Source organism: Tachyglossus aculeatus, chromosome 23 (assembly GCF_015852505.1).
Source record: "Tachyglossus aculeatus isolate mTacAcu1 chromosome 23, mTacAcu1.pri, whole genome shotgun sequence".
Classification (NCBI taxonomy): domain Eukaryota; kingdom Metazoa; phylum Chordata; class Mammalia; order Monotremata; family Tachyglossidae; genus Tachyglossus; species Tachyglossus aculeatus.
This window is the reverse complement of record NC_052088.1, coordinates 16,517,093-16,530,900: the sequence shown is the minus strand read 5'-3', so window position 1 is coordinate 16,530,900 and position 13,808 is coordinate 16,517,093. Positions and strand designations below refer to the sequence as shown.

The window sequence follows — 13,808 nt, the reverse complement described above, 5'->3', positions numbered from 1 at the left end:
TTAAACAAACACGTTTGTGCATGTCAGGAATGAAGATTGGAAGCTATGCAGGAGGCCCAAAGAGAAGGAGGAATAGGAAGAGGGATGGGTGGCTGTCCCTGAGAAATGGAAAATTTCTGTACTGAACGTGGGTCAGGATGTTGTTTGCTCCCAAATGCTCAGTACAGTGCTCTGCACACAGTAAGCGCTCAATAAATACCATTGATTGATTCATTTTATTCACCCCAGCGCTTAGTACGGTGCCTGGCACATAGTAAGTGCTTAACAAATATAATAATAATAATGTTGGGGTTAAGGGCGGAGAAGGGGTTGCCCTAAGTGCTGAGAGGAGAGATTAGGATGGCAGGAGATTTGGAGAAACTGGATGGATTTTCATATATTATTGCACAAAATTCAACTTGAAAAATTAAGCCTGCATTTGTTTGGTTGTGGGCTTTGTCCAATAAAAGTAAACACAATAAAACAACTAATTTCATCATGTTGAGGTATCCAGGGGAGCATTAGAAAGATGAATGATATGTCTGCTCTTGGGAGTATCTAAATTGAAGGTCCAAAGGATAAGCAGGAGGTGAAGTAACATTTTCAGATCATACCAATTTAGGAAGTTTCTGAGGGCACAAAGAAGTATCTAAATTAAAGGTCCAAAGGATAAGCTGGAGGTGAAGTAACATTTTCAGATCATACCAATTTAGGAAGTTTCTGAGGGCACAAAGAAGTGCAGGGAAATGAAACAATCTACAATCATTTAGAATGCAGCTTGAACAGAAAATGAAGAGCAATTAAGGTGGAGAAAATATAAATGAAAATCTTTGAAATTAGGATGGAATGGAAAAGACAGTTACATTGTAATGCTGGAAAGAGACAGTGGTGGGCAGAGTATTATCAATCAATCAATCAATCTATCGTATTTATTGAGCATATACTGTGTGAAGAGCACTGTACTAAGCGCTTGGGAAGTACAAGTTGGCAACATATAGAGACGGTTCCTACCCAACAGTGGGCTCACAGTCTAGAAGGGGGAGACAGAGAACAAAACCAAACATATTAACAAAATAAAATGAATAGATATGTACGAGTAAAATAAATAAATAGAGTAATATTTATAATATAAATAGAGACAAGAGTCTCACGGCCAGGTAGCAGCAAATAGCCATATTTTAGGGTGCAAGCCCAGAGACATCTTATCCTAGAGCTGAGTGGGGACAGTCTTATCGGTTCATTAGTTCATTCATCATCATCATCATCATCAATCGTATTTATTGAGCGCTTACTATGTGCAGAGCACTGTACTAAGCGCTTGGGAAGTACACATTGGCAACATACAGAGACAGTCCCTACCCAACAGTGGGCTCACCGTCTAAAAGTGAGATGAGTCATGCAGTGAGATGATACCTAGGAGATACCAGGCTCAAAACCGAAAAGAGAGGGATCAAATTAAGGGCGGCGGGTGGGGGGATTTCAAGAAAGCAACAGAAATGATTAGGATGCAGGAGCGATGGCTAGATGAGGTTTCACAATAATTAAACCTCTTCAGGCTTGACGTTGTGAGGCGATGAGTAAATGAAAAAACAGAGGAGGAGGAATAAAGACCGGAATAACTGAGTGAACTTCAATTCCTATTCCAAGTAGAAAGCTCCGGAGTGAATGCCTTTCACCGACTGACACCCATTTTAGGGGTCCCAGTGGCCCCCCGAGAATCACTGCCTAAACACATTGCCCTGGGAGATGATGCTTGCTCTGTCCCTCTTCTGGCTTCTAGCCAGTTCTTAATTTGTCAAGCAGTTCTGCAACTTTACATTTTAAACTTGTGGTGACTCTGAATGTATGGGGCTGATATTGTCATTTGACTTAGGGCAGTGCCGGTTCTGCATCATCATCATCATCAATTGTATTTATTGAGCGCTTACTATGTGCAGAGCACTGTACTAAGCGCTTGGGAAGTACAAATTGGCAACATATAGAGACAGTCCCTACCCAACAGTGGGCTCACAGTCTAAAAGGGGGAGACAAAACCAAACATACTAACAAAATAAAATAAATAGAATAGATATGTACAAGTAAAATAAATAAATAAATAGAGTAATATATGTACAAACATATATATATGTATGTTTGTACATATATATATATATATATATATATATATACAGGTGCTGTGGGGAAGGGAAGGAGGTAAGATGGGGGGATTGAGAGGGGGACGAGGGGGAGAGGAAGGAAGGGGTTCAGTGTTGGAAGGCCTCCTGGAGGAGGTGAGCTCTCAGTAGGGCCTTGAAGGGAGGAAGAGAGCGAGCTTGGCGGATGGGCAGAGGGAGGGAGGGCATTCCAGGCCCGGGGGAGGACGTGGGCCGGGGGTCGATGGCGGGACAGGCGAGAACGAGGTACGGTGAGGAGATTAGCGGCGGAGAAGCAGAGGGTGCGGGCTGGGCTGGAGAAGGAGAGAAGGGAGGTGAGGTAGGAGGGGGCCAGGGGATGGACAGCCTTGAAGCCCAGGGTGAGGAGTTTCTGCCTGATGCGCAGATTGATTGGTAGCCACTGGAGATTTTTTATTTCTGCAGTGCCGAAGCCAGAGGAGCCAGGGCTCTGTGCTACTACAGGAGAAGCAGAGCGGCTTCGTGGTTAGAGCACAGACCTGGGTTCTAATCCTGGCTCCTCCACTTGTCTGTTGTATGACCTGGGGCAAGTCACTTAAATTCTCTGGGATCAGTTACCTCATCTGTAAAGCAGGGATTAAGACTGTGAGTTGCATGTGGGACAGGGAATGTGTCCAACCTGATTAACTTTAGTTAGATGACTTTAGTTCATCTGGGCTAAGGGGATTCTTGTGGCTTTGGAAATTTTAGAATGGATTTTCCTTGAGCTGCAGAAGCAATATGCCATCACTGTCCTCTTGGGTCTATTCTAATAATAATAAATAATAATAATAATAATGGCATTTATTAAGCACTTACTATGTGCAAAGCACTGCTCTAAGCGCTGGGGACGTTACAAGGTGATCAGGTTGTCCCACAGAGGGCTCACAGTCTTAATCCCCATTTTACAGATGAGGTAACTGAGGCCCAGAGAAGTTAAGTGACTTGCCCACAGTCACACAGCTGACAGTTGGCGGAGCTGGGATTTGAACCCCTGACCTCTGACTCCAAAGCCCGTGCTCTTTCCACTGAAATTATATTATATAATATAATAATAATGCTGCCATTTGTTAAGCGCTATGTGCCAAGCACTGTTACTCTCCCAGGTGCTTAGTACAGTGCTCAGCACACAGTGAGCGTTCAATAAATACGATTGAATGAATGAAGACATGAGGATATCTGCCCTGCATCTCTCTCTGTGTTCTCAGAGATGATGCTACTGAAGGTTAGAGCCTAATCCTGCCTGCGATCGTGGCTCAAAGTGCTAATCCCTAACCAATCATCCATTCATATGATATGCAGGCAAATATTGCCCTTTGCCACTTGGTGTTTCTCTTGGCAACCTCAACTTCCCGAAGTTTCTGCTCAAGAACAATCCCCCTCTGGCTCCCTCCCCTTCAGACCGTGAGCCCCATGAGGGGCAAGGATTGTGTCCTATCTGTTTATCTTGAATCTGCCCCAGTGCTTATCATCATCATCATCATCATCAATCGTATTTATTGAGCGCTTACTGTGTGCAGAGCACTGTACTAAGCGCTTGGGAAGTCCAAGTTGGCAACATATAGAGACAGTCCCTACCCAGCAGTGGGCTCACAGTCTAAAAGGGGGAGACAGAGAACGAAACCAAACATACCAACAAAATAAAATAAATTGAATAGATTTATTGTGCTTAGCACACAGAAAGCAGTTAAACAAATGCCAGAATAATAACTGTCATCTCCCAACAGCCAGCTGCTATACCGAATTGTTGAAGATTGGGCCTCCCTGTATTTTTAAAAGTTTTATAATAATGCTCTCCCTGTTTGTCCACAGGTTCTGGGGTGGTTCCCATATAGCAGCCGCAGGGATCTCCTGTTTCTATCCAGGCTCCTCCTGCGTCCCACCCTCGGTTAGCATTTGCTCAGTGACGGTGACCCTCTGTCCCCAGGCACAGCACGGGTGATCCTGCTTTGCTCTTTGATTTTTTTTTTTTAAATGGCATTTATTAAGCGCTTACTAATGTGCAAAGCACTGTTCTACTAGGCCTTGCCAGTAAGACTGATGAAACTGCTCAAGAAGATAGATGAGCCTCCAGTCTCCGATCTAAGTTTCCCACCCCTATTAACACACCACAGCTTAGTAGATCTCTAATTTGTGAGATTCTGTGGTGAGAAATCTGATGCCTTGTGTTTGCTAAATTTTCCCTGCCAGTTTCCCGAAGGACACGTTGGTCTTTGTGAACCGATACTTCTTTAACTGTGTGTGCTTTGGAGGAGAATGCCAGATTTTAGTAATAGCATCCGGCTCCGGGTTGGTAATAAATCAATCAGTGGTATTTTTAGACTGTGAGCCCACTGTTGGGTAGGGACTGTCTCTATATGTTGCCAATTTGTACTCCCAAGCGCTTAGTACAGTGCTCTGCACATAGTAAGCGCTCAATAAATACGATTGATGATGATGATGATGGTATTTGTTGTGCGCTTACAATGTGCGAAGCACTGCACCAAGCGCTCGAGAAGCAGCATGGTATAGTGGATAGAGCGCGGACCTGGGCCCAAGGTCAAGGGTTCTAATCTCGGTTCCACCGCTTGTCTGCTGTGTGACCTTGGGCAAGTCACTTCGCTTCTCTGAGCCTCAGTCGCCTCATCTGTAAAATGGAGATTAAAACTGTGAGCCCCACAGGAGATCAATCAATCGCAATTATTGAGCGCTTACTGTGTGCAGAGCACTGTACTAAGCGCTTGGGAAGTACAGGTTGGCAACATATAGAGACAGTCCTTACCCAACAGTGGGCTCACAGTCTAGAAGGGGGAGACAGAGAACAAAACCAAAGATATTAACAAAATAAAACAAATAGAATAGATATGTACAAGTAAAATAAATAAATAGAGTAATAAATATGTACAAACATATATACGTATATACAGGTGATAGGGTCTATGTCCAACCTGATTTGCTTGTATCCACCCCAGCCCTTAGTACAGTGCCTGGCACATAGGAAGCGCTTAACAAATACCATCATTATTGGGAGAGTACAGTGCAACAGAATTAGTGGACACTTTCCCTGCCCATAACGAGCCTAAAGTCTAGAGTGGGATGGGGAGGTAATGAAACATTTTTGGTTCTCTGTAGGATTCCCAGGGGCAGATTGATACATAACCTCCACTTCCTTCAGGTTTATTGTCGGGCTGTAGGATAACCTGCATGGGTCTCTGGGTGTAGAAGGGGGAGACAGAGAACAAAACCAAAGATATTAACAAAATAAAACAAATAGAATAGATATGTACAAGTAAAATAAATAAATAGAGTAATAAATATGTACAAACATATATACATATATACAGATGATAGGGTCTATGTCCAACCTGATCATACAACCTGATTTGCTTGTATCCACCCCAGCCCTTAGTACAATGCCTGGCACATAGGAAGCGCTTAACAAATACCGTCATTATTGGGAGACTACAGTGCAACGGAATTAGTGGACACATTCCCTGCCCATAACGAGCCTAAAGTCTAGAGTGGGATGGGGAGGTAATGAAACATTTTTGGTTCTCTGTAGGATTCCCAGGGGCAGATTGATACACAACCTCCATTTCCTTCAGGTTTATTGTCGAGCTGTAGGATAACCTGCATGGGTCTCTGGGTGTAGAAGGGGGAGACAGAGAACAAAACCAAAGATATTAACAAAATAAAACAAATAGAATAGATATGTACAAGTAAAATAAATAAATAGAGTAATAAATATGTACAAACATATATACATATATACAGATGATAGAGTCTATGTCCAACCTGATCATACAACCTGATTTGCTTGTATCCACCCCAGCCCTTAGTACAGTGCCTGGCACATAGGAAGCGCTTAACAAATACCATCATTATTGGGAGAGTACAGTGCAATGGAATTAGTGGACACATTCCCTGCCCATAATGAGCCTAAAGTCTAGAGTGGGATGGGGAGGTAATGAAACATTTTTGGTTCTCTGTAGGATTCCCGGGGCAGATTGATACATAACCTCCATTTCCTTCAGGTTTATTGTTGGGCTGTAGGATAACCTGCATGGGTCTCTGGGTGTAGAAGGGGGAGACAGAGAACAAAACCAAAGATATTAACAAAATAAAAAGAATAGATATGTACAAGTAAAATAAATAGAGTAATAAATATGTACAAACATATATAAATATATACAGATGATAGGGTCTATGTCCAACCTGATCATACAACCTGATTTGCTTGTATCCACCCCAGCCCTTAGTACAGTGCCTGGCACATAGGAAGCGCTTAACAAATACCGTCATTATTGGGAGAGTACAGTGCAACGGAATTAGTGGACACTTTCCCTGCTCATAACGAGCCTAAAGTCTAGAGTGGGATGGGGAGGTAATGAAACATTTTGGGTTCTCTGTAGGATTCCCAGGGGCAGAATGATACATAACCTCCATTTCCTTCAGGTTTATGGTCGGGCTGTAGGATAACCTGCATGGGTCTCTGGGTGTAGAAGGGGGAGACAGAGAACAAAACCAAAGATATTAACAAAATAAAAAGAATAGATATGTACAAGTAAAATAAATAGAGTAATAAATATGTACAAACATATATAAATATATACAGATGATAGGGTCTATGTCCAACCTGATCATACAACCTGATTTGCTTGTATCCACCCCAGCCCTTAGTACAGTGCCTGGCACATAGGAAGCGCTTAACAAATACCGTCATTATTGGGAGACTACAGTGCAACAGAATTAGTGGACACTTTCCCTGCCCATAACGAGCCTAAAGTCTAGAGTGGGATGGGGAGGTAATGAAACATTTTTGGTTCTCTGTAGGATTCCCAGGGGCAGATTGATACATAACCTCCATTTCCTTCAGGTTTATTGTCGGGCTGTAGGATAACCTGCATGGGTCTCTGAGTGCATCCCTCCAGAGCACAGTTATTGGTGAGACATGCTTTAGTGAGGTCTGCTTTATATACCAGTCTTGGTGCAACACAGAGATCTTACTTAGTGTTCCTCTCTGCACTTCCATATCTATCAGGCTGCCAAGATCACGTCTGCTGGGCCGCAGTTTGGTCTGAAGTGGCATTGGAGTTCAGGAAGGACACAGTAAATGATATTTTTCAATAACCTGTCCTGAAGAACTCTAGATGGGATCTTTCTAGCAATAGAGAACAGCGAGATATTTTCCAGTCGGCCATCACTTTTTTATTGTTCTTTTACGGTGTTTATTAACTGCTTACTATGTGCCGGGCACTGGTCTGAACGCTGAGATAGATCCAAGCTAATCGAGTTGGACACAGTCCGAAGCCCGTATGGGCTCACAGTCTTAATCCCCATTTTGCAGATGAGGGAACTGAGGCATAGAGAAGTTAAGTGATTTGCCCAGGGTCACACAGCAGACAAGTGATGGAGCCACGATAGGACCCTGATCACCTTGTAACCTCCCCAGCGCTTGGAACAGTGCTCTGCACATAAGTAAGCGCTTAATAAATGCCATTATATATTTATATATCACCTTGTAGCCTCAGTTACCTCATCTGTCAAATGGGGATTAAGACTGTGAGCCCCATGTGGGACAACCTGATCACCTTGTAACCTCCCCAGCGCTTAGAACAGTGGTCTGCACATAGTAAGCGCTTAATAAATGCCATTCCTGATCCTGACCCAGGTCCTCTGACTCCCAAGCCCATGCTCTTCCCACTAGGCCATGTTGCTTCCCATTTTTCCAAAAAAGGAGGACTGTGGGAACTTGCTTGAACTACCGAAGGGTGTCTTTCATGTCCTATATCTTCTGAAAAACCCAGCAGAGATGGGTAAACAATAAGACTCTTTGCTTATAGATGCCGTCCCTGCTTAATAAATGGTTGCTAAAACCCTTAATTACATGCAGTGACTAAATGTCAGATCCTTTTCCCCCTAGACTGCTAACTCCCTGTGAGCAGGGATCTTGTCTACCATCTTTAATGTACTGTACTTTCCCGCGCACCTAATACAGTGCTCTGCATAGAGTAAACGCTCAGTAAATATCAAATGATCGATTGATTATCAAAAGCACCCAAAAGGGACTGAGAGTATAAATCCATGGCATAAGTACAAAATGGGACTAACTTTGTCAAGATAACATAACATCTCTTCTTGTTCACTTTCCTTAGGTACTAATGTAACGTACTGAAGTGTATTGGGAGTAAATGGTTACAACTGTTTCTCGTTACTTTGGCCCTTGATTGGAGACTTTCCCTTAAGGTCAGTATAATCGGAAATGAATTGTGGTTTCGGAAGAGATTATGGATAATGCATAGCAGCAATTTAAGGCCATTTTGCCCAAGAGAATTGTGCAAAAAGATGAGGAGTTGACTTTGTTCAGCCTAGGTACACACTGCCCTAAACCACCTCAGAGCAGCATTTCCTCTCTGTCCTCTGACATTTGTTCTTTGATTTTGGTGCCCTGAGACTCTAAGCCGCTTTAATTGTTACCCGTAAACTTTGATTACATTGTACATTTAAGCAGCATTCAAAAGCAGGATATCTTGGAAGCTGTAAAACCTCCCGCATTTGAATTATAACACAATCACAAATTGACTTGAATCCCTCAGCCACTTATTTCAAGAACTGCTCAGTGTTAAATTTAGTCTGTGCCTGGGAGTTCAGACGAGCAGGTCCATGTTGGGACAACCTAGAAGATGGTTGCTTCAACACCCCAATCATCCTGGTTCCTAAAAATATTAACTCCAATTATGTGTGGTGGTGCGGGTTTATAGGAGGGAAGTGAAGAGTGGGAATGCATCCATACTGTGTTTTGGGTTGTATTTGAGGAACTGAGGGAAGGATGTAAATTGGCGGGTGTCAGGATGTGTGTGTGTGTGTGTGTGTGTGAGTGAGTGGTATGGTTTTCTGTCCCCAAATCACTCAGAGAGAGACAGAAAAAGAAGGAAAGACAGAGACACACAAATGGGCAGTGCAGGCTCACATCCACCCAACTACCCCGATCACTGACCTCAGCAAGACAGAGGACTAGAGTCCAGAATGCAAAAACCTGGACTACCCACTGCCCTACTTCATTAATTATGGTATTTGTTAAATGCTTACTATGCGCCAGGCACTGTCCTAAGCACTGGGGTGGATACAAGCAAATCAGGTTGGACACAGTCCCTGTCCCACGTGGGGAGTCTCGATCCCCATTTTACAGATGAGTGAACTGAGGCCCAGAGAACCGAAGTGACTTGCCCCTGGTCACCCAGCAGACAAGCGGCAGCGCAGGATTAGAACCCATGACCTTCTTACGCCTAGATCCATGCTCTATCCACTACGCCATGCTGCTTCTCTGGAGCCATGCCCTGACTGGAGCCTGAAAGAGCCTCGGTGCTGCTGGCTCTTGCTTACCTAACAATGAGCCATTAAACCAAACATGTTTTAAAGTGTGAGTCGTTTTCAGAAGAATAAGCACTCCCAAATCATTCCTTTCCACCGTCAGGAGGCACTGGGAAAGGGGCTGCTCGGCGGTGGCACACACGTAGGCCTACTGAACAAGTTCGACCAGACGTGTCCTCCTCTCTGAAGCTTTCTTCCGAGGAGGTTTTGCCCCATCACTGGACTCCTTTCAGACAGAACTGAACTCTAATTGTTGAAATATTAGACTCTGCTGTACATTTGCTGCCTATGAAGAATACCTCTATCCTCGTGGAAGTTTTTCCTGCACGCATTTCCTTCATAATAATCATTGGAGGCCTTCCCAGACTGAGCCCCCTCCTTCCTCTCCCCCTCCTCCCCCTCTCCATCCCCCCCGCCTTACCTCCTTCCCTTCCCCACAGCACCTGTATATATGTATACGTTTGTACATATTTATTACTCTATTTATTTATTTTACTTGTACATATCTATTCTATTTATTTTATTTTGTTAATATGTTTGGTTTTGTTCTCTGTCTTCCCCTTCTAGACTGTGAGCCCACTGTTGGGTAGGGACCGTTTCTATATGTTGCCAACTTGTACTTCCCAAGTGCTTAGTACAGTGCTCTGCACACAGTAAGCACTCAATACGATTGATTTGTTAAGCGCTTTCTGTGTGTCAAGCACAGTACTAAAACAGTGCTTTGCACATAGTAAGCGCTTAACAAATGCCGTGATTATTATTATGATTATTACTGAACACTGGAGTAGACACAAGGTAATCAGTCTAAGAAAGGGGGAGAACGGGGACTGAATCCCCATTTTTCACCTGAGGAAACTGAGGCACAAAGAAGTCAAGTTACTCGTCCAAGGTCACATAGCAGACAAGTGGCAGAGCTGGGATTAGAACCCAGGTCCTCTGACTCCCAGCACGGACTCTTCCCACTAGGCCACGCTGCTTCTCGGCGTCTTACTAAACACTCGCATGTTACTGAACTCTCAAGTCTGGTTACTATTTTTCCCATTCCCTTTTTCTGGAAACTAGGTAGTTAGTTTCTGCAGTTTGGAGTGAAAGGACCTTACAATGGAAGAAGCCCTCGAGATTTCGAAGGACGGAAACTCCCTGATCAAAGCCGTCTATCAGAGCAGGCTCCGCCTGACGAGGCTCCTGTTAGAAGGCGGAGCCTACATTAACGAGAGCAACGATCGCGGGGAAACCCCTCTAATGGTTGCCTGCAAGACCAAGCACGTGGACCCCCAGGGCGTCAGCAAAGCCAAAATGGTGAAATACCTGCTGGAGAACAACGCCGACCCCAACATCCAAGACAAATCTGGAAAGACGGCCCTGATGCACGCCTGCTTGGAGAAGGCGGGCCCCGAAGTGGCGGCCCTGCTTGTAAAAAGCGGAGCCGACCTGAGTCTGCAAGACCACTCTGGCTCCTCGGCCCTCGTCTACGCCGTGAATGCCGAGCAGCGAGAGACGCTCAGAGTCCTCCTCAACGCTTGCCAGGCAAAGGGGAAAGAGGTCATCATCATCATCACGGCCAAATCTCCTTCGGGGAAGCAGACGACCAGACAGTACTTAAACGTGCCGCCCCTGGATGCGGATGGGGGGCCTCCTCCCGCCGCTTGTACCACCCCGTCGGAAATCGACGTTAAGACTTCCCTGTCCCCGCTGCCGGATCCGCCCGGGACGGAAAGGGCCGCCTTCGGCTTCGGGGATCTGGATCCGTCGGGAAGCGGCGACGCGTCCGGACCGGCCGCCGGGGCCCACCCGGGGACCAAGCCGGCCCAGGTCTCGCGCCTGCATTCGGAGCCTTGGATCAAGAATTCCCCTTCGCTGCTGCCCCAGCACAAAGTGGCCTCTCTACCGGAAGAGCTTCGGGATATCTCTCCCGAGGAAGAATTTTCCTTCAGGATCAATGGGCTGCCCTTATCCAAGAGGTACATCACCCGGCACCAAAGCATTGACGTAAAGGACACTGCCCAGCTGCTCAAGTCCTTTGACCAAGCTAGCTCGAGAAAGCTGTCCTACGAGGAGATCAGTGCACAGTCCCTTTATGCAGAAGGCCATCAACCCTGCGGTGAAATCCCCGCCGACCAGGATCCGGATCCCGTCCAGACGCTGTTCGTTTCCACGCTGAGAAGCATAGTCCAGAAGAGAAGCTTGGGGGCAAATCACTACAGCTCGGATTCTCAGCTCACGGCCGGCCCGACTCCTGCCACGGTGGAAGATGGCAGAACGGTGGCAGGGAAGAAAAAGATCCTCTCCCCGTCCCCGCTGTTGCTCTCCGGGGCCACGGAGTTGCCGGAAAACCTGCCTCCAGCCCCTGGGAGCCGGAGAAACCCTTCCATTTTGGAGAGGCGGGGCTCTGGGGCTTTCCCGCTGGAGCACTGTGTACCCACCTGTATACCCACCAGGCCAGGGTTCCTGCCCCCTTTAAACGTGAATCCTCACCCTCCTAACGCAGATATCAGTGCCTACAGCAAAGTTTCCGGGCTCCTGTCCTGCGGTCAGAAAGCGCTGGTGCCAATCGTTCCTTCTTTTCCCAAAGACTTCAAGAGTAAGAAAATGCTGATAAGGAGACAGTCACTACAGACAGAACAAATTAAGCAATTAGTCCATTTTTAAGAGGATCTGAGCAAGCACCTTTACACCTGCAACCCATGGCTATATATGATAGTCAGAGGACTGAAAGGGACCAGAAATGTTTGCCTTCGGATAAATTAGAAGCAAATCGAGGTGGAAGGCCTTCGGGGGCAGAGATTCCACCATCTCCTTTGGCGACGCATTCCAGAATTCTCTGTCACTCATCAGATACTCTCTGCTTTCTCTGGCCTCTTGTGCCCTTGGGTTATGTATTTATTTATTTGCCTCATTTTGAATCCACCTCCTGCAGCTGTTTAGAAATTACACTTGAGGTTACTCGCTTCCCCACTTCCATCTGTCACTTCTCAAGGATCGAAACCCCCATATTGAGCATTTTGGGATCCGTTAGTATTTATTTCTTGCTGCCCAAAATATAAACAGTGGAACTCTGTGGCAGCCTACCCCAATTGGCACAGGTCCAGAGACACCCCTCCTTCCCACCCCTTCCCCAAAAAATAAAAATAAAAAAGGAATCAGCTTCTCGGAAGGATGAATTCAAATTGAATTTAACTCCAACGCACTTCAATGGTCCTGAACTCCTTCAGGATACTAGCTCACATCATTAGATAGAGAACTGCTTTACCCAGGCAAAGATGGGCAGCACTGGGACAATTGCCTGCTAATGATATATTGCGGCCACAAAATATTTCAGAGAAGGGATTCTCCTGTCTCTATGTCTGTTGAGCTCTAGTGGTCTAAAAGTTCCACACTGGTTTCTTAACTTTTGGGTGGAAAAAAAACCCTGTATTATTTCAAATCGAAAGTAAAGAATAAAGCCAACAACTTTCATTGCATCTATTTGTTTTGGCTTAGATTTCCAAAGACGTTCTCCTTCATCTGTTCACAGAAACACATTTTTGGCTCCTCATAAGCATTATCATTTGGTGAATTCTCTACATCGAATGGGAGATCATCAAGCAAAGAAAACCCAAAGAAGCTCATTTAAAAATAAATTAAAATGTAGCCTGTCTTTCTAAAAAGTAATAAAGAGGCTCCTGTGAAATTGAGTCATATTTTCGGAAATTATCTCATCTATTCCTAGAGCCTAATTCACCCAAGGACATTTAAGTAAACCTTGTCCTTGACTCAGAGGGGCTCAGACAAGTCCTCTCAAAACGCCACAACACCTAATAATATTAGATAGATTTTTGTGCTGCTACAGCTTTATTCCTTCCGTGCCTATTCATTCGGAATACAATGTTCCTATATATTTCACAGTGAAACCTGCTTAAACTCTCTGCAGTATTTTCATATATTTTCTTTATCCCATGTTTCTTTTCCTACTCATTCAATACAAGTGGCACTGTTCACAGGGGTAGTTATTGAATTCACAATTCAAAACACATATTTAATTGCAGTTATCATGTAATATTTTTGTGAGTGAAAAGAAATGGTCAAAATGATCATTTTTGCACCATCCCGCACCAATTTTTCAGTGATGTGTATCTGTCGTTTGTAAATAGTTTGGCAAACTTTAGCACTATTTATAATACTGCATAACAAGATCATTTGCATTTTGTTTTTAAAGGTAACTTACAGGTGATGATATGCATAAATAAAACATATTAAACTTGAATGTCTAATTAACTCAATAAAGTTTAAAAATGCCATTTTGGGTGTCACCTGTTTTTCTCATTGAGATAACCAATAAAAAAACTCAAT

The 13,808-nt window shown here is 44.6% G+C and overlaps 2 protein-coding genes across 6 annotated transcripts in view; one reads left to right on the top strand and one right to left on the bottom strand.

The window, feature by feature from the left end:
- The window catches only part of FAM151B (family with sequence similarity 151 member B), a 52,487-nt gene that overhangs the window by 5,405 nt on the left and 33,274 nt on the right, over positions 1 to 13,808 (bottom strand). The gene's annotated exons all lie outside the window — the stretch shown is intronic.
- The window catches only part of ANKRD34B (ankyrin repeat domain 34B), a 40,790-nt gene that overhangs the window by 7,637 nt on the left and 19,345 nt on the right, over positions 1 to 13,808 (top strand). For 2 of the 5 annotated variants that reach the window (XM_038765652.1, XM_038765654.1), the window contains 2 exons: positions 8,264 to 8,354; positions 10,542 to 13,756. In XM_038765652.1, the coding sequence (XP_038621580.1) occupies positions 10,581 to 12,128 (1,548 nt within the window). In that variant the 5' untranslated portion in view covers positions 8,264 to 8,354; positions 10,542 to 10,580 and the 3' untranslated portion in view covers positions 12,129 to 13,756. Of the gene's footprint in view, positions 1 to 3,941; positions 4,068 to 8,263; positions 8,355 to 9,582; positions 9,803 to 10,541; positions 13,757 to 13,808 lie in introns of those variants that run through there. The other 3 variants (XM_038765653.1, XR_005455930.1, XR_005455929.1) reach the window with 3 other exon arrangements.